General features: G+C 49.3%; 1 protein-coding gene across 4 annotated transcripts in view; it reads right to left on the bottom strand.

The window, feature by feature from the left end:
- The window catches only part of LOC130141888 (paired box protein Pax-5-like), a 151,708-nt gene that overhangs the window by 7,161 nt on the left and 118,754 nt on the right, over window positions 1–25,793 (bottom strand). For 3 of the 4 annotated variants that reach the window (XM_056323178.1, XM_056323181.1, XM_056323180.1), the window contains one exon: window positions 19,024–19,110. In XM_056323178.1, the coding sequence (XP_056179153.1) occupies window positions 19,024–19,110 (87 nt within the window). Of the gene's footprint in view, window positions 1–16,809; window positions 16,905–19,023; window positions 19,111–25,793 lie in introns of those variants that run through there. The other variant, XM_056323179.1, reaches the window with a different exon arrangement.

The following is a 25,793-nucleotide window of genomic DNA, read 5'->3' as shown; positions in this document are numbered from 1 at the left end:
GCCTCGGCTCTAGGCCCCCCCGCCACGCCAAGCCACGCTCAGCGGGCCGGGCCTGGGGACACGGAGCGGGACCTGCCACCATGCTGAAGAGCGGTGGGGAGGCGACTGGGTGACCGCCCCCCACAGCCCTGTCCCCTCGGGGGCGGCCCCGGCCCTCCCCCCGCCGGCCCACGAGGCAGACACCACAGGAAGGGGAAGCGCGACATGACTCAGGGCTTTTGTCCGTGCCCTGGGTGCCGCCGGAGCACTCCCCGTCACCGGCGCAGTGCGGGGCGGCCACAGCGTGGGGGAGTGGCGGGGGAGGCCGGCAGGTTGGGCGGGTGCAGGAGGCCGGTGGGCCGAGCCCCTCCGCGCAGCCCCCGCACCCCCGCTCGCTGCGGAGGGTCGCCCTGGCGGCACGTGGGCCACACCGCGCCAACGGGACAGGCCGAGACCATAGAGCGGAGTCGGGTGCTCGCTGGACATCCCGCTTGCGGAGCCCGTCTCTCTGCTGCCACTATCTTGTTGGAGGCAGCACAACCCGCTCGGCTGCAGAGGCAGGCCCGCGCCCTCCTCCCGCTATAGCTGAGGCTATACCCCCAACCCCCGCTACCCGACCCGCGCGGCCGGTCCACCAGGTGGCCCGGCTTTAACTCTAGTAGGCCCACAGCAAAGCCTGTGCTGGGCACGAGGCCGAGGGGCCTGCTGCCATCTGGGTCAAGAAGAGAGATGTGTGTGACCTCCCAACATACGGGTGGTCCCTCCCCTGTGTGCCCTTTGTCAGCCAGTTGCTATGGGAATAGCCCGACTCGTTCCCATAGCAACCGACTGACAAAGGGCACATGGGGGCGGGGCCACACCTGTGTTGGCAGGTCACGCACTTCTCTCTTCTTCACCAAGATGGTGCCCCGGGACCGGCTTTACCTCTCGTAGGCCTGCAGCGAAGCCTATGCTGGGCACGAGGCCGAGGGGCCCGCCTCTTCCCGCCAGACATGCGCGTATGTGGGAGCGGTGGTCGGGGTCGCTGGCTGCGCGAGGCGCGGGGCGCAGGTGAGGAGACGCGGTGGGAGGGGGGCAGCCAGCGGCGCTGCCCTCCCTCGGCGGGGCTCGGGGGTCCGCCTGCGTGGCCCCCGTCTGGAGGGGTGGTGCAGGACAGCCCCTTCCCCGGCTCTCCGGGAAGCCCCTCTGGGGTGCTGAGCAGGTGCTGGTGAGGAGGAACCAGTCGATGGGAGCTGCAGGGTGGGCACACACCACTCCACACACACACCCCCATACCCACAACATACCCACGCACACACACCCCGGTCCATCCCTAAAATCCTTCATCGACTCCCATCCATCCGTCCCTAAACCCCTTCCCCCGCCCCCTCCCCTGCCCCTGTCCCTCTGTCCCTGGCATGGCCCAACTGCCCAGCACCACCAGACCACTCTGGCCCAAACACCATAAGGCAATGGTTCCCACCTGACAATAGCAAGTCGAGGAACATTTTTTTTTCCTAAATAAAGACATTTTTGCTGGGTATACTGCCAACTACACCAAATGATGTCTTGCTGACTGACTGGATACCCAGCAAAGATGAACTCCACATCAAATATAATCAAATCTATCAAATCTATCAAATAATGAAATATATCAAAGGTAGTTTTGTATATTATAATAAAAGAAAATAGCATGCAATATGATAAAAGGAAACAGTAGTAGCTATTGTGAGTGATATGATAAAAGAGCAATAGGAGCAAAGCACCAAATTGTTATTGCAAAGCGTTAACAAGACTAAGGAAAGGAGACATCACCAATTCCAACCCCAACATCACACAGGACCACTCTTTAGCTGGGAGTCTCCTTGCAGCTGGCACCAGGAGTCTCTTGGGAACTGGGAAATTCCCCTGGAGAAGGTGCCAGGAAGAAATCCTCTTGCTGCTTCTCAACCTGCCCTGGCAGACATGTGACGCACAGCACAAAAGTTCTGCTCCCTGCTTTCTGTGGTGAAAAATTGACCAAAACCTTTTGCGCTCATGCAGAGCCAAAAAAATACATTTTGGGAAAGCGCAGCATGGCTCCCCTGGAGAAGGTGCCAGGAAGGAATTCTCTTGCTGCTTCTCACCATGCCCTGGCAGCCATGCGAGGCACAGCACAAAAATTCTGCTCCCTGATTTCTGTGGTGAGCAAAATTGACCGTTTTAGTTGTACTCATGTAGAGACAAGACTTTCTTACTCCAAAGCAAAACCAGAAAGCCACATAGGCTTGGGAAACCTCTTGTTCTTTTGCATGGCTGGTGACTTCCCATGGCTCTTCCTCAAGGCAGGAGAAATAACCATGAATTTGGAAGCCCACGTAAATTCAAAGTACACTTAATCCTCTGACAGTCATTCCTTATGGGCCAGCAGTCCTTTCACCCCTCCACAGATCTGCCTCTTAGTCCTCTAGCAGTCATTCTCCATGGAGGGACCACAAGTCCTCCAAACCTACCTACCAACTCACCAGAAATGAGTCAGACCACACCAGAAGTGACACTGCCTGACCTGCAGGAGATATATTAGACCAGTAATGATGGTTTCAAGAAAGAAAAAACACCACCATCTGTTGGGGTCTGCAGCGGGTCTGCAGACAGGTTAGTTGACTTCAAAGACTTAGCCGTGTACCTTTAAGACAGCCACAGATTGTCAGGTCTGTAAACAGAGTGTGAAGAACCGGAACTTAGAACCACAGCATACGGGCACCTACAGCAACAGCAAATAGCGAGCAAGAAGAAGGACACAAAAACCTATCAGGGTCTGACACCTGCACTGTCTAAGATATATAAATAGTTTGTATAAACAATAAAGGCCATTTTGTCCGAACCCAGCCACGCAGACATAGTGTTTCTTTTCAGTCTGCCTCGACTTGCGTCACCACTTTTAGTGACCCCGACGTGCCTATATGATCCCAGAAGGGTATCAAAAAGAGATTCTGAGACTGTGCCAATCTAACCCCGGTAAGGGGTATCAGGAGCAGATCCTGAGACTGTGACCAGCGGGTTGCTGGGGAGGCGGAGCCTGGTGAAGTGGACTAGAGCAGTGAGCGGCTGCAAGATCCCAGGAGAACTTGACACCGGTAAGGTGAGCCACAAGGGACAGCATGGGGAGTAACTTATCTAAAGATACCATGGTGCTATCAATGTGGAAGTTAGTATTAGAGAAGCATGGAATTACTTTAGATGGGCTCCGGTTAAAAGATATGTTATTGTGGACCAAAACACATGGAGTGGAAGTGTCCCCTGTGACTGCTCTTAGTGTGTGGACCTGGGACAATTTAGGATCAACACTGTAAGAAACTATGGACTAGGGTATTGTTTATTAAGATTTATGTTAAGCCCAATGTAAAGGTTAGGCAACAAAAGATATGAAATCGCTTATGCAAACAGCCACCAGACACCGCTTGTGTAAGATAGGATAACCGCAATCAACTAAACCAGATACCGCTTGTGCAAGATAAGATAACCGCCAGATGTCCAGGAACCGACAGAAACAGGACAAACAACCCCATATAAGGACATATGAGTGAGGGGTCAACTATGGGACAAAGGAGGAAGACTTCTTACTTCGGCCTCAACGACCACCAGGAGGCAGAAAACGACCCCCTAACAACAACTGAAGCATGCGCAGAGTACCTCCACTACCTCATGAACACGGGAGTAAAGATGTATAAAAAGGGACTGTTTGAACTGCTCAGGACGGCAGTTGGCGGAGCGCAGACTCCCCTGTCGTCCAGCGCTGGTTTTGCTCATATTCTACTTGCTATAATTAATAAAATTTTAATTGGATTATGATCCGTTGTGGTCTCAATTTATAACAACACTGTCAGAAGCTCTGGAAAAAGGGGACAAAAAAGTGTCGGGGGTTTTGCTTACCTGGGGGCTGCTTAGACATGTTGTAGGGGGCTTCAAGAATCCTCAAGACGCAAATGGGGGCTTGAAAAATCAGCAAAATGCGAGTGGGGGCTTGCAAAGTCCGCAAGACTCAAGTTGGGGCTTAAAAAGTCAGCACAATGCGAATAAAGGTACATCGTTCAAACCTCCCCTGTATCCCCCTCCAGAATACAGACAAGAGGATGAGGGGGTGGGGGAGGGGGAGAGTCTGTGTCCCTTACCAGGCGCCACTCCCCAATGCCCCGAATCCCCTAAATCTCTCCAACTGCATCGACTTATACTTGATACCGATTCCGAGGACTAGGACGGCAAGCAGAAGCCTCGGTGGACTGATCCCAGCCCCCCTGACTCCCCCCAACATTTGTGCCAGCCCACACGCCTTCCCCCCTCGGCTCCGGCCCCCCGCCCGCGCCCTTGGCGCAGCCCCTCTCGCCCACCCCCTCGGCTCCGCCCCTGCCTGCGCAGGATGGAAATGCCGAAAACCCGGATTCGGGATCACCTACGCCAACGTTATCAGTCACAGGCAATGAAAAAGCTGGAGGTGGTAAAAATCCGGTTTCCAGTGGTACAGTAATGACGCGCGGCCCTCAGCGATTTTGGCAGGCTGTAAGAGATGGGGCATTAAAAGACGGGAACTGGGGTTTAGTAGAACAGATAGGCGGGCCACTCCTTGATCTTCCTACGCCTTCCACCGATGCACTGCACGCATATCCTATTGTATTGGGAGATGGGGCTGCTGGTAATCCTCACGTTCACACACCATTTGCTTGGAAAGTAGTACAGGATTTGCAAAAGACTGTTTCTCAGTATGGGGTGAATTTGCCACGTACAATGCAATTGCTGCGTTTGCTAACCATGGATGCTTTGACTCCTTTTGATATTTTTCGGCTGGCACAGATTATGTTCCAACCTGTGCAACTAGCCGTTTTCCACGCCAGGTGGCGGACAGCTGCAGAACAGCAGGGACTGCATAATTTGAACCTTCCACAAGATGATCCCCGGTTTGCTCATGGGCCTGATCTGTTGATGGGTCTTGGGCAGTATTGCCAATCCTCAAGCTCAGGCTCAGTGGCCCACCGTAGTATTAGATCAAGTAAAAAAAGTAGGCATGCAAGCCATATTGAAAACTGCACAATTAGCAGAGCCAAAACAGCGTTATACAGCAATTAAGCAAGGTCCAAAAGAACCATTTTTGCCATTAGTGGAAAACTTGCAACATGCTATTGCTTCTCAAGTGTTTGACCCTCATCTGCATGACATGCTAGTAAGGCAAGTAGCCAAAGATAATGCTAATGCTGATTGTCAAAAAATAATAGAAGGATTACCAGGTGAACCCAGTTTAGAAGCAATGATATTAGCCTGTGCCAAGGTGGTCACCGTGGAACACAAACTAACAGTACTGGCTGCTATGCAAATGAAATGTTATTCTTGTGGTAAGTTAGGACATCATAAACAGGACTGCCCCTCCAAAAAACAACAAGCGCCACGACCTAAACTGTCCTCGGCGATGATTCCTTGTTTCCGCTGTGGAAGGAAAGGGCATTTTGCAAAACAGTGTCATTCTTGTTATGATAAAGAAGGATTTATTCTACCATGCCAGGGAAACGCTCACAAGAGTGCGAGGAGGTGCGCGATGACACAAGTACCTCAGGTTGTTATACCAACCGGCCAGCCTTATGTGACCAATTATCAGGGAGGACCCAGGGATCAGCAGGGATGTATACACCAGTGAATCAGTAACCCTAACCAACCATGGAGTGTTTCAGGTCCCTTTGAATGCTCAGGGGCCAATAGGTAAGGGCCTTAGTGCCTTACTAATAGGTTGATCTAGTACTACTTTACAAAATATCCAAGTACATGTCAGTGTTATTGATGCAGACTTTACAGGTCAAATATGTGCCTTAGTTTCTACACCTGTGCCTCCTGTTACAATTCCAAAAAATACACGCCTTGCTCAACTTGTGCCTTTTGTGAGTTTTGTTCCCAGAACAGAGCCTAGGTGGCGGGGTGATGAAGGATTCGGCTCCACAGGAATACCTCACGTGTGTTGGACACAAGAACTATCTTCACAACAACCCAACCTGACCTGCACCTTGGCATTATCGGGAGGCACTCCTGCAGAAGTGAGATTGAGCGGTCTTCTGGATACCGGAGCAGACGTAACTGTCATATCGGGCACAGACTGGCCACCTCAATGGCCTCTGGTAAATAATGCAGCAGGAGTTGTAGGTCTGGGGGGCGTGACTAATAGCTACTTGTCTGTAAAACCTATACAGATCAAAACGCAAGAAGGACAGACTGCCACCGTCTGCCCATACGTTGCCACCGCACCGTTTACTTTGTGGGGTCGAGATTGTTCAGGACAATGGGGAGTTCGTATCACCACGGATTTTTAACTGGGGCCACTGTACTGCAGGGAGTGAAACAGCCTCCCCTTGGTCTCACTTGGTTAACTGACAAGCCAGTATGGGTAGATCAGTGGCCCCTGCCCCAAGAAAAGCTGTATGCCCTGCATGAATTAGTTACAGAACAGTTAGACGCAGGCCACATTGAAGAATCACATAGCCCATGGAACACTTCTGTATTTGTGATAAAAAAGAAGTCTGGTAAATGGCGATTATTGCATGACCTGCATAAAGTCAACGCAGTGATGGCCCCTATGGGGGCCTTACAGCCAGGATTGCTGTCTGCCACCGTGATACCAATGGACTGGGACATTTTAGTTATTGATCTGAAAGACTGTTTTTTTACCATTCCTTTAGATCCAAAAGACAAAGAAAAGTTTGCTTTTACAGTACCATCTAGAAATAACTCTGAGCCCACAAAACGGTACCACTGGACCGTGCTGCCTCAGGGCATGAGAAACTCACCAACCATTTGTCAATGGTTTGTGGCCCAAGCCCCGAGCTCTGTGAGAGACAAATACAAGGATGTTTACTTTTATCATTACATGGATGACATTCTGCTGGCAGCACCATCAACAGAACTGCTGGACGTAGTTGGAAAAGTTGCCAGACATAGCTTAGCAGAGTTTGGATTGGTTGTAGCTCCTGAAAAAGTTCAGAGACAAGAGCCTTGGAAATATCTGGGCATGAATGTGCTGAAAAGAACTGTGTCTCCACAACCTATCAAATTGAAACTGGACATAAAGACTTTGAATGATGTCCAAAAACTTGCAGGAATGCTAAATTGGTTACGGCCTTATTTAGGCCTTACTAATGAACAAATGCAACCTCTTTTGCAACTTTTAAAAGGAGACACAGATCTTTTAGCCCCAAGGTATTTAACGCCTGCAGCCTTAGCACTTGTGAATGAAGTTGAACAGTTGATCTCTTCGCGACATGTGTGGCGTGTAGATATCACACTTCCTTTAAGTGGTTTTATTTTAATGGACCAATCTTCCCCTTATGCTATGTTGGCCCAATGGAACGAGGCCTGGGAAGATCCGCTGCATGTACTTGGATGGTTGTTTTTGCCTTTGCAGCCTAAGAAAAACTGCTGTTGAATGGTATGAACTTGTTGCCGATTTGATCATAAAAATCCGAAAAAGATATTTAGAGTTGACTGGAGCTGATCCAGCAACTGTAATTATCCCCGTATAACAATACTATGTTGAATGGGCGCTGTTAAATTCTGCTGCCCTTCAAGTGGCTCTTGCCTGTTTTCAAGGGCAAATTCAGTACCATCACCCACCTCATCCACTTCTGAAAATGACTGTAAATCTAACTTTGCAGCCACGGCAACTAAGTCAAAGACAACCAGTTGAAGGTGACACAGTATTTACAGATGGATCTGGAAAAATGGGAAAAGCTGCAATTGCTTGGAAAAAAAATGGGCAATGGCATTCCCAAATTGTATATTAGGAAGGATCCCTGCAAGTTGTAGAATTAAGGGCTGCGGCTTTGGCATTTCAGTATTTTCCAGGCCCCCTTAATCTTGTTACTGATTCGGCATATGTAGCAGCCCTCCTTCCCAAGCTAGATATGACTGTCCTTGGCCATGTCAACAACCCCAAGCTTTTTGCAATTTTGACTTTAGTTTGGGAAGAGATTCGGAAACGCCATTCTCCATATTATGTTATGCATGTTAATAGCCATACTTCCCTACCTGGTTTTATAATTGAAGGCAATGCTAGAGTTGATGCTCTAGTTTCTGTGGCTCTGTCAGTGCCTGATCCTGATGTCCATCAGCAAGCTGTGTTAGCCCACCAATTCTATCATCAGAATTGGCGATCCTTGTATCACCAGTTTGGCCAAAAGGGTGTCTCTCAGGCTGCTGCACGCAGTATTGTTGCAGCCTGTCCAGACTGTCAAAATGTTACTCCTGTGCCAAATTATGGAGTTAATCCTAGAGGCCTTCAAGCTTTACAACTTTGGCAAACAGATGTAACTCATTGCAATGAATTTGGCAGACAAAAATATGTCCATGTCACAATAGATACCTATTCTACTGCAATGATTGCTACTGCCCACACAGGTGAGACCAGTCGTGACGTCATTCAGCACTGGCAATGTGCTTTTTCTGTGCTCGGTGTCCCTCTTGAAATCAAAAAAGACCGTGGACCTGCCTATAGTTCCAGGCCTGTCAGTCAGTTCCTTTCCCAATGGGGTATCTCCCACAAATTTGGAATTCCCCATTCCCCTACGGGCCAAGCCATTGTTGAACGCATGAATGGTACTCTTAAATGCCAGCTTGAAAAAGAAAAAGGGGGAATGAAGGGAATGACCCCAGAAGCACAATTAGAGAAAGCATGTTATGTTTTGAACTTTCTGGAAATCTCTGCCGACCATGAGGTGCCTCCTCCCATTGTGCGACATTTTATGTCAATTGGTAACAAGCAGCAAAAGCAGGAAGGTGTCTTAGTACGCATGAAAGACCCTCGTACCGGGCATTGGTCAGGACTGCATGGATTGTTAACTTGGGGGAGAGGTGATGCTTGTGTTTCTACAGATGAAGGTCCACAATGGATACCTGCTCGCTGTGTGCGGCCTGAGCTTAGCGTGCCGGACCGTGGGAGCGCTGCTGCCGCCAGTCAACCCAACAACTAATGTGTGGCCTCCTTACTGAACCAATCCTTGTTTGATGTGCCCTTCCTGACTTGCAGACATTGTTGCAAAAAAGTGAATGTATGCAGGGAATGAAGAATCTTACTGAAAGTCTTGATATTTTCGATAATTGATTACCTCTGTATAATGTTAACCCAAAAGAAATCAATATTGTTTGCACTTTGAATGTCGATAGTTATCTTTATGTAGATGCTAATGTAGTGAAAGGCTATGATGGGACCATGACACCTGCATAAATCAACGCGTGGTAATGATGTAGTTGATTTATGGAACTGATGGGAACGTATTGCAGTGTTTCTTCTCTGATTCGAAGTAACAGCAGGGAAAGCATTAAAAAGTTAAATCACCTTGCTTGTTAGGCACTTAAGAATGTGAGTCAAATTTGCCACCACTATATACAAAACAGAGCAACTATTGTTTTTTTGCTGTTGGCTCAAGGACATGGCTGTGAGGATTTTGATGGTATGTGCTGCATGGATTTTAGGCGACCCATTGCAGCAACATGTTAACAAAATCTGAGAAAATGTCAGCCTTTTTGGCATCCATTCACTCAATTGGCAGTATTGTTTGTTTGCTATTGCCTTGGTTGCCGTCATGTTTGCAAGGGCCCTGCAGAACATGACAAACCTGGTACTAGCTGTTCAAAAAACAAAAAGGGGGAATTGTTGGGGTCTGCAGCGGGTCTGCAGACAAGTTAGTTGACTTCAAAGACTTAGCCGTGTACCTTTAAGACAGCCACAAATTGTCAGGTATGTAAACAGGGTGTGAAGAACCGGAACTTAGAACCGCAGCATACGGGCACCTACAGCAACAGCAAATAGCAAGCAAGAAGGACACAAAAACGTATCAGGGTCTAACACCTGCACTGTCTAAGATATATAAATAATTTGTATAAACAATAAAGGCCATTTTGTCCGAACCCAGCCACGCAGACATAGTGTTTCTTGCATCACCACACTTGTGCTGCGTTTTGTTCATCTCTGAAGTCAATACAAGCATTTGATAGTTGAAGTGTCTTAGGTGCCAGCTGAGATAAGGCAGGAGATCACAGAGGTGAATATCGCAAATAAGGAGCAGCAGCAGCAACCGTATTTGTAGATTGAAAGAGGTGGAGATCTACAAGGCCGCAAACTGAGAAGGTTGCTTGGGCCAGAGTGTCAAGCAGGACAGCCCTGGGAACTTAGCTGTGTCTGGCAGAGACTGTAATATAGAGGGCAGCTCCCACCAAGGTCTGTTGTGGGCTCTTCCAGGATAAGCATGCCGTGGAGCGGCTGGACGTGGAGAAAGTGTACCACCCTTTCATTGCTGGCCCTTACAACAAGCTGGTGAGGGAGCTCATGCAGGACACAGGGACGCGCATCAACATTCCTCCACCCAGTGTCAACAAGACGGAGATAGTCTTCACCGGAGAAAAGGAGCAACTAGCCCAGGCTGTGGCTCGAGTTAAGAAGATCTATGAGGAGAAGGTACGGATGGTCCATAAAGCTTCCCACCTTCCCCTGGCACCTGCTCCTAGGCACTCTTCCCTTCTTGTTCTACTTTTGTGCATCCCTCTGTTGCATCTGGCTCAGCAGCCCTTGCAGTACACGACCCCGAATCTTACCGTTTCCTCACTTGGCGGAGTGGGAGCTGGGCTGATACTATCAGGGAGGTGACAGATTTCTCGCTTTTCTGTATCATGGGAATTAGCAGGCCACCAAGAGCTCCCCTGGCTCTTGTTCACACCGGTGCTACTAAGGAAGGAAAGAAGTGTGAAGTCTACAGGGGTGGCCAGCTGATAATTGTTGAGGGATTTTTAAAGGACCGAGGACATATGTTACCATTGTCCAGGTTGGACAACCCAGGCCTGTTAGTTGAAGCTGCAGAGCAGTTTTAAATTGTCCTGGGAACAAGCAGTGGGAGAAGGAAAACAAGCTATGCACAAACAAGAAGCCAGGTGCAGAGCAAGCCCTGGGAACCACGGAATCAACACACTCTCAGCGGCACACTCTGATCAGGCGCCTGCAGCATGCCCACCAGTCAGCAACACGGACCCCCACGTGGCCTAGAGACTTTTATCCAATCACCTGTGTGTAAAGTTGTGTGAGGGGTCGGTTTAAGTTATAAATATGACCTGTTTGTTTAATAAAGTGAGCACGGCATGTAGCCATATTGGTGTGATTTTCATGACTTGGCCAAGGCTCCACGGGGGACCCTCTTCGTCCGGCGCCCGAACAGGGAACCATTTATTCGCTTAAATGCGGTTTAGCTTAAATGCTGTTCGCTTAAATGCGGAAGTCTCCGTGCATCGGACCCGAAGGGCAGTTGTCCGATTAGGGAGCTGGAGGTCGGAGGCGGGTGGAACCTGGAAGGTGAAAAGCGGAGTCCAGAGTTCGGTGTAGAAGCTGCAGATCACACCCCCGCTGGTGGTAAGACCGCGTAGAGTAAATCGCAGCAGGGCTTTCCGCTAAGTTCCTCTCTATGAGAGGGGGGGAGGCACTAAGGAAGACCGCGTAGAGTAAATTGCAGCGGGGCTCCCCTCTGATTTCCTCTCTGTGAGGGGGGGGGGCACTACGGAAGACCACAACAAGTGCGGCAGGGCTCTCTGCTGATATCCTTTCTGTGAGAGGGGGGAGCTCTGAGAAGACCGCGATGGAATTAGACGCGGCAATTAAACTGTTAACTGGCATCCTCCTTGGGAGAGGGGAGGGCGTTAAAGAGACAGAAGTGGAGACCTTAGTTCGCTGGTCACAAAAAAGAATAAGATCCCCGAGCCCGCGTTATTGTTTAGTATTGCGGAATGGAGAGAAGTGGGAAATTGCCTCTGGGATACTACGATCGAGGGAGGCAAAGAAGGAAAAGAAGCTAAAGTGTTAGGAGCTATGTGGCAGTCGATAGTTAACACTCTGGAAATTATGAAGGTGGAAAAAAAAGTAGCGGCTTATAAAAGTAGGCCATAGAAGCGCTGGGGAGAGATGTGTAGAAAAGCCGGTGGAGCAGAAGGGTGATTCACCTAAGCCTTCTCTCTTGGCTACACTTTTCGGAGTTGGGCGTACTCGTCCTATGAAGGGTATGTCCGCCCCTGCGTGTTCAACGGTGCCGGAGCTTTTAGATAAGACAGCGCACAGACCGGGAGTTCCTCCTCGGGAGCCTGCGGTAACTGAGCCGAACCCGGAAGAGGCTGCCGAGCCCCCCCAGGAGGGCGGGGCAGCGAGTCCTGCTGCACCAATCGGAGCTGTGGGTGGAGCAAGACCAAAACGGAGGGTGGTGACAGCTCCTAGGTCACATCAGGGGGGGCAAAAGCGCCGTCCGATGACATACCCTCCTCTTCCTGAAACATCATCGGACGAATTTGAGGAAGAAGGCGGGGAGAAGCCTTGTGATAACAATACAGAGAAATCCTTACAGGAGGTAATAGATAAATTAAGAAACCTGGAAAAGCGAGTTAAAATGAACCTGCCTACTGCTTCAATACCTGTAATTCCTCCAGTTAGCCCAACTACCCCACCGATGCTGAACTCGAGAAAAGATCCAATTCTACAGCGTTGGTCTGGTGTTATTCGTGATGCTGTTTTGGAGGGTGATTGGCAGGTGACCAGTTCGTTAGCTTGTCCAGTACTGGTTAATAACCTTGGTGCACAATGGGAGCTGCATGATTGGAAAATATTGCAACAAGCAAAGCAAACGGTCACTACTCATGGCCCGCGTTCAGAGGCTGCACGACAGATCATCCAGTTTATTTTCACAGCAGACGTTCTTTCACCTGCTGATTATGCTGGACTTGCTTCCCTGTTATTGACTCCTTCTCAATATTTAATGTTTGAGAGGGAGTGGAAGAGACTAGCCGTAGAGGAAGCAAATAGACATCAAGATCCAGATATAGGAGATCCGCTTTATGGTATACAGGCAGATATGTTAACTGGGCAGGGACTTTACTACGCAGGTTCAATTGCAGTATCCTATACAAATGCATCAACTTGCTCAGACTTAAGCACATTGAGCCCTTTTGTCTGTGCCAGACAAGAAGAAACCTGCTTCCTATACCACTGTTCATCAGGGGACAACGGAGCCCTATGGACAATTTGTAGACCGTTTGTCTGCAGCATTAAGGACAATTCTGATTTACCTTTGGACCTGCAGGAACATTTGTTCTGCACCCTCGCCTTTGAAGGTGCTAACCCAAGAACAAGGGAGATCTTAGCAGCACTACCCCAAGGAAGTCCCATAGATGAAATGTTGATTAGAGCTACTCGAGCTGAACAAAATAACCAAGAGGCTGCCTTTACTGCTGCGTTGAGGGAGCAAGGGCATATAATCGCAGCAGCCTTAACAAATCATATAGGTGGACATCGAAGGGGGAACAATGGTAAATCAGGATTTGGTATTTGTTATCGATGTGGTGAATCTGGACACGAGGCGTACTTGTTCAAAGACTGTTTGGTGTCACAAATGTAACTTAGATACACATGCTACTGCTGTTTGTAGATATAACAGGTCAGGAAACATGCAGCGCAGCGCGTCGGGTCTACACGCGAAGACACAAGTACAGGCCCTACCAAAGCAGATGAGAAATGTGGTCTCTTATACCAGCGCATCCCACCCACCCGGGGAAGCCTCGGGGTGGACGTGACAACCACAGTAGATGTAACTTTGAATAATAAAGAAGTGACTTTAATTCCAACTGAGGTAAAAGGACCTTTGTCTAACGTGAATTCTCCAGTTGGAGGACTTTTATTAGGGAGATCTTCAACAGGAAGGCAAGGAGTAGTTGTTTTACCTGGGTTAATTGATGCAGATTTTATGGGACATGCACAAGTTATGGCCTATGCATTACAACCACCGGTTAATATTCCAAAAGGAAGTAAAATTGCTCAAATACTTCCTTATATCAGCCTTGTTGCGCATTGACAATCCTATGAGCAACTCAGACAACAAGGCCAGCCATCTAAGATGGGAGGAGAAGACGATTTTGGCTTTACCGGACCTGAGGTGTGTTTCACATTAGGCTTTAATCAAAGACCATATCAGAAGATTCAGTTGAAGAAAGGCAGTAAGCAAATTACTCTGGAACCTCTATTAGACTCCGGGGCAGATGTCACCATCATTAATCAACATCTATGGCCCCAGAATTGGGAACTGCAAGCTCCTATCACCCAAGTGGTAGGAGTAGGAGGTGCAAAAGCCCCGAAGCAGAGTAAAGACTTGATTACACTGCAGTTTGAAGACGGCCAGGCTATTGTAATTCGGCCATACGTAATGCAACTCCCACCCACATTATCTGGGTTGATTGGACGGGACGTTTTGTCACAATTGGGACTAGTTATGACAACTGATCAGCATTTTGCGCTACGGCCACTGATCGGCAGCCACCCATACTGAAGATCACATGGTTAACGGAAAAGCCAATTTGGGTAGACCAGTTGCCAATGACAGAAGAACGGCTGCGCATTGCTGAGGAATTGGTGCAGGAACAACTGAAAGTAGGTCATATTTGACCTTCTACAAGTCCTTGGAATACTCCTATTTTGTGATACCGAAGAAGACTGGGAAATGGCGACTCTTACATGATCTACGGAAAGTTAATGAACAGATGTTAGCAATGGGAGCATTGCAACCTGGTCTTCTAACTCCTACGATGATGCCTCAGAATTGGCAAATTGTCGTGATAAACCTGAAAGACTGTTTCTTCACGATTCCCTTACATCCTGACAACACGCAAAGATTTGCATTCACTCTGCCATCAATAAACCGTGCCGCTCCAGCCAAAAGGTATGAATGGGTTGTCTTACCACAAGGAATGAAGAACTCTCCTACGATGTGTCGGACTTCTGTAGATTGGGCACTTGTTCCAGTACGACAACGTTGGCCTCACGTCCTGCTCTGTCATTATATGGACGATATTTTATTGGCTTCTGAACAAGGGTTTTCAGATGATCAATTGAAATGGCTTGTTAACCACCTTCTATCATGTGGTTTGGTGGTGGCGCCTGAGAAGGTTCAACGTTCGGCCCCATGGAAATATCTAGGCTGGCTCATCTCGGATGCTCAGATCGAACCACAGAAGGTGACCCGTACTACACAAATAAGTAATCTGCATGATGCTCAAAGGCTTTTAGGAGATCTACAGTGGGTTCGTAATATAGTTGGCCTCACTAACGATGATTTGTAACCGTTCCGATCCTGGTTGCATGGCACCGAAGCCAACAGTCCTCAAACTTGCTCACCAGAAAAGCGGGCTGCCCTAGAAGTTGTGTCCCACAAGATTCAGACTGGCTGGTGTGGTCGTCGAATGGCAAATCATCCGTTATCCTTTTTGGTTTGCAATGTTACCACTTCACCTTTTGCCCTTATTTTGCAATGGCAAAAGAAAAAGGGGGAAAATACAGCGATCATTTTAGAGTGGTTGTTTTTGCCATTGCAACCCAGACATCGCATTTTAAGTTGCCCTGAAGCAGTAGTGGCCTTGGTGAGAAAAGGAAGAGACAGGATTGTTGAAATTGAGGGGACTGAACTGGCAGATATCAGTATTCCAGTCCGTGGTGATGATTATGGGTGGCTCCTGAGACATTCAACAGCCATACAGGAAGCCTTGATGGGCTATACAGGTGTTGTACACAACAGGCCAAAAGGACCTCTCTGGAAGATGTTAGAACATTACCAGTGGATTGCGAGACCGTTACGCTCAAAAAGACCAGTTGAAGGGCCAACGGTGTTTACAGATGCAGGACAAAAGATGAAGAAGGCTGCGTGTGTTTGGCAATTCGATTATCAGTGGCAGAAACAAGTGATCACCGGTGAACCATGGGACAACCTTCAAACCTTAGAACTGAAAGCAGTGTGTTGGGCGTTGGGAAGCTGGAACAATACACCTGTAAACATAGTATCAGACTCATTGTACATAGTTGGTGTAGTACAGCACATTGAAGATGCCTTGTGGAGAGAGACAAAGAACCAACATCTTGGTGAAATGTTTATACAACTGCGTAGTACCCTTCAACAGAGAAAACATGAATTTTGTATTATGCATATTAGAAGTCATCAGTGGACCATTGGGTTGGGCGAAGGTAATGCTAGAGCTGATGAAGCAGTCAGCTGTCTGGCAATAACTCCTCCAACAAATAAGTTTGAAGAAGCTCGTAACAGCCACGAGATGTTTCATCAGAATGCAGTCTTTACATCGACAGTATCAAATACCCATAGCAGATGCAAAAGGTATGCAAAGGCTTCAGTGGGTTTCCAACCAAAACACAGCATCCTTGATCAGCAAGATAGTTGCCAGTCGTGGCAAAACAAGGAAATAATCAATGAAAAGATCAACTATAAAACCGATCATAGGTCTCCAGTACTGTAAGAGAAAAGGATCTCATCAGCCATGCTGAGGAAAATTATGGCAGAAAAGCCAAAGGCACAGAAAACCGATCCCAATCAAGAAGATCTGGGGAAATGGGGACTAGGAAATCATGGACCTTTGCAGCATCAGTGTGGTACGATGCTGACTTCTAATAACTGCCTTTCCAAACAGACCACCGTTTTCCTTTTGGTGCTTCATGGACAGAGAGGTTTGTAAAGAAAGGGAATCCCAAGGTTCAGCTCGCTGAAACCTCACTGCCCAGCTCTTACATGGTGGCCACGGTGCATTCGAGCAGCACAAGGAGGTACAGTTACAGGCTGCACCAGCTCTTGACCAGCTCAGCAGTTCTTGCAGTAAGGACAGGAACAGAGCAGAACAGGCATTTCTACAACTACCCCTTCAGGAAACTCCATCACTCCCAGTTTTGAGACCAGGCTGAACTGGAATGGTAAATTCATCCTCAGTACTTGCTGAAGAACAAAAAAGTCCAATTTATTTTTCTTTTTGATGCATCAAAACTTCCAGTCCTGTAACTCCAAATCAGTGTGTCATTGTACAGTCAAAGCAATATAATGTTACCTGTGCAGTGACCCAGTTGGTGCCTACTGTAACACAAGACTCTGAAAATATTGAAAAAAAAGTATTTAGAAAGGATAAAACCCAGAAAGCCAAGAGTATAGATTTTGACAACTCCCGCCAGCAAAAAATGCCAGCATTGTTGTCATTATATTGTGAAACATTTCAATGTCAATAAAGCTGCAGTTTCTGAAGGAAAATGGTAGCATCCAAATCTTGTTGTCCTTGCCTCACTTAAACACATGCTCACAGCATGCTGCTGAGTAAATACTGCTGTAGAAATCCTCTCCAGCCCAAGGCGTGAGCCTTGCCACAGTAGGCAGTACACCAACCCTTCATCTTCGCTCATACCGCATGCCTCCCACACAGTCGAAGATGAGACACAATTTCCCCTCAAAATGGAAAGGAGAAAAAGAGGAAGAATAGGAAAAAAAGGGAATGGCACAGGGAAAGGGTGTCCTGGCAGCAAGTGGCTGGCTTCTGACCAGCCTCTGTCTTAAAGTCTTCTCCTGACCCAGACCTGTCCATCTCCGCTGGCTTCAGGCCACCACAGGGACATACCCTGCCCTGCACCTTGCAGAGCAAGCTCTGCCAGCATGCCCATCATCTCAAATGAAGAGCCAAGCAGGTCTTGGTGCAACCTGCTGCCGCCAGAGTCGAAGAGCAACTGCCTGTCCCTGCAGGGCGGCGCGGAGCTCCAGGCTGGCTCCAGTGCAGCGCTGGTGTGCAAGTCCTCCCCTGTGGAGGTGTGCACCCCCAGGGCAGGAGCATGGCGTGCGGCCCAGGAGCCTCGCCAAAAGCTCTTTCCTCCATGGGGAAGGGCAGGGTTGGGGCTGGGTTTTCATTTATTTTTAATATCATGACTGGTTTTTTGCTCGTTTGCAAGCAAAATCTGAAAAGCTACCCAAAACCTGGCTTCCCAGGCCTGTCCAGGCAGAGCTTTGCTACAGCAGCTCTCCTGCTTCCAAAGGAGCTGCAAAATTAGAAATGAAGGTAAAGCATGGCTCACACTCTTACCCTGGCTAAAGCATCCTCCCCACATGGCTAAGCCAAAATCCCACAGGCGCTGCCAGCTGTGGCCATGGAAACTGCGGGTTTAAGCACAGGGACTCCCCTGGCTTTGTGCAGCTATGCTCATCCATATTAGCTGGAGATCTGTCTGCTGATTTATGATGGAAGCGCTAACAAACCCTTAAATGTGGCACGGCAAATAGCAGCATTATACCAGCACCAGGGCATGAGAGGCAGAGGCTGTGTATTGCTCCCTGAGGATTTGTTTAAGGACAAGAACCATGATGAATACAGCCTGGGTGGCTCAATTACATGGGGACTCAATTACTTAAAACAAAGAAACTGGATGAAAAAAGTATGACAAAAATTCAAAATTATTTCGCTGCTGGAGGTCACATATAACAGCCCTGTCATCCATAAATCTGGAAATCTCTAAGGCATGCTACTCATGTGTTGAGAGATGACAATTAATTGGTATTTTACTTACCTCATCCATGCAAATTATGCAGGGAAAAATTCTAATTACTGCATGCTACATGTATATAAGGTCAAAGTGGGCCAGATTTTTGACAGTGGTGTAAAATGGATTATGTTTATCCTTCACATGAGGGCCATGATCCTGCATGAGCCACAGGGCTTCTGCCTCCCACTGCTTGTAGGGACCATGCCGGCATCAGTGAGGCTGCGCGGGCACAGCGGTCCCTTGCAGAGGAGGGATGAATCAGGCAAACACACAACTGGGGAGCAAACACAACGTGAGGTCAGGGAGAAATGCAAAGTGCTTGAATGAGCAAGGAACAACAGCACGGGGAACAATGGGGCTTGCATTCAACCGTAAGCAACCTGGCATCCCAAGTTTTGTCTGAACAGGATTCCTCACCCTCAAAAAAAAAAGGGGGATCATGTCTCTGGAAGGATTTTATGGGGCAGAAATTGGAAGACAAGAGGTTTGGGCACGGGTTTCGTGCTGGCAAAGGAAGCCAAGAGCATCTGTGCACCTCAGTAGAGACCTCCAGTCCTCCAAGCACAGGGACTCGGGACCACACCAGGACGTGCATCCTGCCCACCCCAGCAGTGGATGATGGCCAGTGGGTTACAAACAAGGCACGGCTTGCACCGAGCCCCTAAGGTTCAGAGGAGACAGCAACTTACCCAGGAGTCCAGGGTTGGGAAACCTCCAGGAGTCATTGTATGTTGAATATTGTGGGTGGCTGTATGGGCTCCCAGAAAACTCACTCCCTAAGGTAAAGAGAAAGAGACAAAATGAAAGATTATTTGATCTGAGACTGCAATTACCACTGTGGGGGAAAGGGGCTCATCAGTGCATGCTGTGCTCTAGTGATGGCCACTCTCTTTGAGCAAGGGCAAGACGGGTGGGCAATTTATTAAATAAATAGGGGCAGCCATCTTTTACATGTCCTTTTCGTGCTGTATCTCAGGCCTGCCGAGCAGGTTGGATTTCCTCAGGCAGCCCATGCTGCAGGAGCGAGACAGTGAGGAGGGATGGAGAAGACTCCGGGACACACCCACGGGGCTGGACTTTGCCTCTCTGGCCCTACAGCACTCGGGGCAAGAAACATAATATGAGGACAGGGCTGCTCAGCCAGCCTCTCTGCTGGCAGGAGAAGATGAACCAGCTCATCTTCTAGATACTGGGTACCCTTACAGGCTCTCCATGAGAACATGGTCTTGGTCCCAGACATCCATCCATCACTGCAACCCAAGGAAAAGGGATGCTTGTGGAAGTTTCAGATGGTTTTTAAACCCTCCAGACAAAGGCACAAAAAAGGCTCAAAGAGTTGCTGCTGTTTATCTCCTCGCAAGCTCCTGCTCTCCCCATCTGTTTGCTCTCTTCCCATCACCTCCTTTTTCATACTTCATCTGCAAGCTCTTCAGGACAGGGCCTTGCACCATGGGGCTCTGACCCTGGGCAGGGCATGCGGTTCCACCACCATGCAAATACCAACACTGTTGCTGATTTATTAGGAAATTTTCCACAAATGACGGTTTCCTGCTCTCCTCGTTCTTCCTCCTGTCCTTCTCCCTCTGCAATACAGAAATACACGCACGCACAACACAGCACGGCAGGAGAGAAGAGTAGGTCTCCTACGGCAAGAGGAGAGGGCTGCCACACAGCAGAAAATGCTCACTGCGACATTTGCCTGTTCTGGTCCTCGGCACCGGCATCTCCCCTGCCCCATACTCGGGGGGCTGACTACCCCAGCTGAGCAGCACACCCTTGATGCCAGATCTGCAGCTCTCCTGGGGCTCAGCACCGTCAGCCGGTACGGTCCACAGACCTGTCCTGGGGACCTTGTCTGGGTCCCTGGGACCACTGAGGCGAGATGCTGGCCCCAGGGGAGAGGGGATGATGCTACAGTGACCGGTGGGATCATGCTGCCTGGCAGGGGGAGCTCTTGGCTTGGCTGTACGGTGGGCTGCAATGGCTGTGCGGTTCCTAGCAGCCACTGTGGCCACCTGCAAAGGTAGCTTCTGCCAATACAGAAGTAACACAGATCGGTGTCAAAAAACAGGCTGGGGCCCAGGGTAGCTCAGTCTCCACATCGTGCTGCTTCAGTAAAAATAAGCTGCCTCTCAGCCTATACCAAAGGATGCCAGCAAACACACTGAACATGCTGACAGCAAGAGCTGCCCACCACTGGTCCGCTCCAGGGGGGTAATTAATACCCCTTAGCCCTTGAGACCCACAGGACTGAACCCACCAGCCTTGACCAGCTGTCTCTCTCCCTGACTTAGTGCTCACAGACAGGGCAGTAAGATGAGCTCTGAAGCCAGAAGCAGCAAATGCTTCCACGCTCAGCACACCTTGCTGTGTTGACCACATTTCTTCACAAGCTCAGAGCAGATTTTCATTACTGCCTCTAAGGAATGGTATTAATGAACCATAAGCCATGGAAAATGAAGCTGTTCCCAAACCTTTCTTGTGGGTGAAGTACATCCTATCTACATTTTATCTCTGTTCCCTGACCTTATGGGTGATAAATGACTCGAGTAACCAAAGGTTACCTCCATTACTGTGCTCACTCTTCTACAGTGAAGCATGGTGAAGACGGAGAAGCCAGAAGAGATGTCAGAAGCCACACAAGGTACCAGAGCCACTGGCAAAGGCATCCACATCACCCTCCGCCAGCTAGGGAGCAAGTTCCCTCCTGTACAACGCAGCAGCTTCTCTCTGGTCCTTTCTTCTGCCTCCTCACTGCCACACTTGTGGCTGCCTGCTCAGGCAGAGCCCTCTCTGCTCCCCTCCCTGTTCCCAAAGCCCCTCACCTTCCAGTAAGTCCCTCACCCAGCTCTGTCCTAACAGTGTTTGCCCAAGCCTGCAAAGTGTGCGGGCAGCAAAGTGGCTGGTAACTTCATGGGTGAGCGGTTAAGACCTTCCCCAGTCCCTGAAGGCTCATGGCCAGGTCCTTCTTCCAGCATTGCACCACACAAAAATCCCTTCATCCTGTGGCTGCCTCTTTGATGGGGAGCAGCTCGCACACCACCTTCCCCACTGTTTTCACTTCTCCCTTTCCACAGGGCAGTGAGAAACACGGAGATTTAGCCTTGGTTTAGTTGCACGAAACGGTTGCACTGGCTGACCGACATGACACACGAAAGCTGATGGCCACGAGCCTCGCTGCCACATCCTCGCCTGGAGCTGTGCAGTGCATGGACAGAGGGACAGAGCAGACAGCACAGTTCCCAACCTCTGCCGTGGGCTGTTTGCACAGGGTGTGCAGAGGAGGCTGCCCAGCTCCTCTGTGCATCAGGAACCCCCCAGGCTTTGAATGAAGCTCATGGCGAGCTGCTGTGTGCCTGCCAGAGCTGCACCCTGGGGCAGGGCACACATACCCACCCTAGATCCGGACAACCTCCATTTTCAGCCGTCCCGCCACCCTCCCTCTCTCCTCTTTGCACCCACCGCTCCCCTCTCCCATCCCCCTGAGGCTGCAGAGTCCCAGTCTGTCCCATGCCGATAGCGTGCACACCGCTGAGCAGGCGGCAGCGCTTTCTAAATGCTCATCAGTGCTGCGGCAGGGCTGCGGGTGGGAACCGGCTGACATTTCATTGTTTCATCCTCTCCTGCCTTGCTCTCCTCCCCCACCATCCCCACTGCCCTCCTCCCCACACTCACACACAGACACACATCGTGGACCCTCTCTGGGGGATGCTCCAGTGCCTGTCAGGCTGAGGCTTCCAATTCTCTGTTTTTTATGCCTCAGTGGTCAGGGTGTCAAGCTCCTGCAGTACAGACCAGCCAGGAGCTCGAGGAGTCACTGAGCACCATCAGCTCGGTGACAGTATTGCTTGCTTCTTAACATACTCTGCATATCCATCAGCCCTGCTGAGGGAAAAGGAAAAAAAAAAAAAAAAAAAAAAAGAAAGAGGGAAAGAGAGAAGGGGGGCAGGAAGGAAAATGAGAGAAAAGAAATATGGGAGAGGGGAGGGGAAATGAAGAAGTGGGGGAGAAAGTCTCAAGCCCTGCTACTACCATCACAGCACTCGGGCAGACAAATGGTACAGCCGTAAGTGAAACTAAGCTAGAGGAAAGAACGCTGCATGAATACCTCGTGATTTCCAGCTGATATCCCAAGGTCCATCAGCTACACTTCTTGACAGCACTGCTTAGTAGCCAGCCCTCGTCCCATTCGAAAACGCAACGCATCAGCTACCCAGGGGCACGCGCACACGTGCAGAGCGTTGCACACACTTGCACAGCGCCTGCCCGCACCGCAAGGTGGCAATGGGACCCATCCGTCCTTCATGTGAAATGGTAAGCCCCCTCCTCAATAATTCCCGCGTGGCTGAGACACAAAGACACCAAACCAAGGGCTTCTGCAAGAGTTAGCCCACCTCTCGCCACCAGACCGGACTCCACACTGCCACAATGCTTTACGTGGCCACAGCCCAAACGGGGTCAGGCCCTTCCGTCACCCCCGAAGGTAAGAGATGCAGAAGGAGAGAGAACAATTCCCTGTATTGCTGCTGCTACAACACAGCAGCAAGCCCCAGGAGATGCCCTCCACCCTGAGCTGGTGGGATAGAGGCAGAGGCCCCTTGCCCACAGGGAGAGCCCCAGGGGGGGCTGCAGACAGAGTCTGACAGTAGTGGATTGACCCCCCCGCTGCAGGCAAACAGCAGATACCCCATTCTGCAGCACTGCACTGTCCATTCTACAGCATTTCCTCTGGGGGTTATCAACTCATGTTTACCAGACTGGTTTTAAGGTAAGCTTCCTGCATGTCTCCTTTGTGATGTGCACAGAAACTGAAAAGCATGAGCTGAAAAACCTCAGGAACCAAGAAATGAAGAAAGAGACTTCACGGTGTCTTTCAGACTGCCATGGCTTTAGAGAAGTGCCCCTGCGGAAGATGGGGGAAGATGCTTCTGTGCAACGGTGCTGGACTTGGGACTGGAGGCTGCTGGGACACTTCCTCACCTGCTAAAAGCCAGAAGGATGGGGCAGATGCTCAAAGCAAGGCCAGTTTTGACATAGACCGTGTCCAGCCAAGGCACAGAAAGCTCCCACGGACAAAGCCTAACCACTGTCATTGCACTACCACTGTTCACGGCACAGAGCATCCAGCTGTGATCCCACCAGGTAGGACAGCACTAACAACCATGTCCTTTAGCCTTGTCTTCTTAGGACTGTGTGGCATTTAACACTGGCAGAAACCAGCAGCCTAGTCAAACACAGAACATGTTTGTTACCCAGCTGCTGGTGGTACTTCTGGACTGAAACGCAAATTCAAATAAATACTCAACACAGAGGTTTTATATGTCACTTCCAAGTTCAACACGTTGCTCCGGTCCCCACAGTCTCAGAAAATCACATGAATCACAAGCTCCAGAGCCAGTATAGCTCAACCAGAGCCAGCTACATGAAGGCAGACCTGTTTATACACTTTTCACTGCATTTTGTCACATATCAGGTTTTTGCAGCTGTATTTGGGACAGGGAGAAGCCACTGGGACCCTGGAGGTGAATGGCTGTATCCACATGACAGCTGCAGGTAATCAAGGGTGCAGGTGATCAAACATGCCTTCTACAACCACCATGCGACAGCTCCTGGTGAGCACCGGCTGCCACCCAACAGGGAGAGCAACCACGACCCCGTGGCTGTGCCGTCCCTCCTGCCGGACTTGTCCCAGCTGCTGGTCTTCTCCACCAGTCCCCATTTGCGGGGTCATTTTGCTATCCAAGCTCCAGGTTTAGGACAGTGTCTTATTTACCCTTCTATTTGGCAGAACATTCAAACAAACCAGGAGAAATGGCGTTCGATAAACGCAGCTACATAAGGTACAAGAATGGGAAGCTGTGAGACAAAAATCAGTCTGGACAGGAACAGCAGCACCGTGCCCATTCCTCGTTAGGGTCCCAGGTAAATTTAAAAACAACCTGATGTACCTGTCCCTAAGTTGAGTTCCTGCAGATGAACCCCTCCCCCCCCAGCCTGACCTCTTGTCACAGGCTACAGGTGTCTCTACCTTTCCTTTGCAGCAAAGGACCTTACTGTAACTTTTTTAACATTCTCATGGCTTTTATTTGTTCTCGAGCATTTCCTTTTGTGGAAGGAATCAAATGGATCACAAATTTCTTCCGCAAATTCCAATAACAATCGTTACCCTGATAGCAAAGATACGCCTGACTGCATGAGGAGCAGGGCTAAACGCTGCGCTGAGCCACACAACTGCACCCAGGCGGCCTGCGTACCGCTGACTTAACACCACGGAGGAGCAGCTATCCAAACGCAGCCTTGAAAGATGTTACATGGAAGTCAGGTGTGCAGTGGGGCCAGGCGTCATCTGTGCTGGAGGTCGGCATAAGCCAAAGGAGAGCAGCAGAAGTCACTTCTCACCATACGCCAAACACAGCCTGAGGGATTGTTTTGTGACCCAGCATCCCTGAGCAGCATCCCATGTGAAGTCGGAGTGACAAACAACTGTGAGAGACCTTATAAAAGAAGGGAGATGCTCTGGCCTCTCTGCAGAGAAGAATGGCCTATCTTCCCCTCAGTAAAGCAAACTTGCCTCTCCACACCACGCGCTGCAGCAGCTCAGGGCAAGAGAGAAAGGAGTCTGCAGCTCACAAAACTCACTCCCTTCGAAGTCTTCCCCATGTACAGGGGAGCTGGGAAACACCTCTCAGTGAAAACTTGCTTTCACACAAAAAAGTCATTTCACACCACTAACACACTTCTGCAAACCTGTGACAATTTTGTCAAAATTCTTCCGTTAAAAAGAGCCCTGGGTTTAAACTAATTCTTTTTCATCTGTTGTTTTCCAAAGAAATATCTTCTTTTTCTGTTAAATTCAGAGAGATGGTAAGTTTTCAAATTGAGTTCAGTGAGGCTAAAAAAAAAAACCAACCGAAAAACTCAAGTGGAAAGCAAACTGTCCTAAGTAATTTTTATTGTCATTTTTGTTTTGACTGAACTTTGGACTTTCTTGCAATTTTAACAATCATTGGCAAACAGGATCAGTGGGTTATTCTGTCCTAATCTGTAACATTAGCTGCATTTAACCTGGGGAACTAGAAACCCAGGGCACACCATGGGTTGACCACCAGTGATCTGCCAGGTCTTATCCCAGACCCTCATGTCTTCTTCGCCCACAAAAGTCCCAGGACAATGATAACTGCCTTCTGCTCCACGGACCAAGCACACTTGGTTGTTAATTTGCCTGCTCTAGATCAAGCAGTCCACGTGCTACAAAAAAAAAAAAAAAAAAAAAAAAAAGGCACTAAAAGGGAAAAACTGCCAACGTACAGCCCTACTGAAATACAACATGTAGTTCAGGAACAATGTCCCCCCTGGGAAGAAGCCAAGCAGGAAAATACACTATATATAGCGAAAGCCTCCCATGTTCTACCCAATTTATTTCCATGAAAATACCAGGGTGATAACCAGCTAAAAACGC

The sequence above is a fragment of the Falco biarmicus genome, chromosome W, assembly GCF_023638135.1.
Source record: "Falco biarmicus isolate bFalBia1 chromosome W, bFalBia1.pri, whole genome shotgun sequence".
NCBI classification, from domain to species: domain Eukaryota; kingdom Metazoa; phylum Chordata; class Aves; order Falconiformes; family Falconidae; genus Falco; species Falco biarmicus.
The sequence above is the reverse complement of the archived record's forward strand: the minus strand, read 5'-3'. Positions and strand labels throughout refer to the sequence as shown.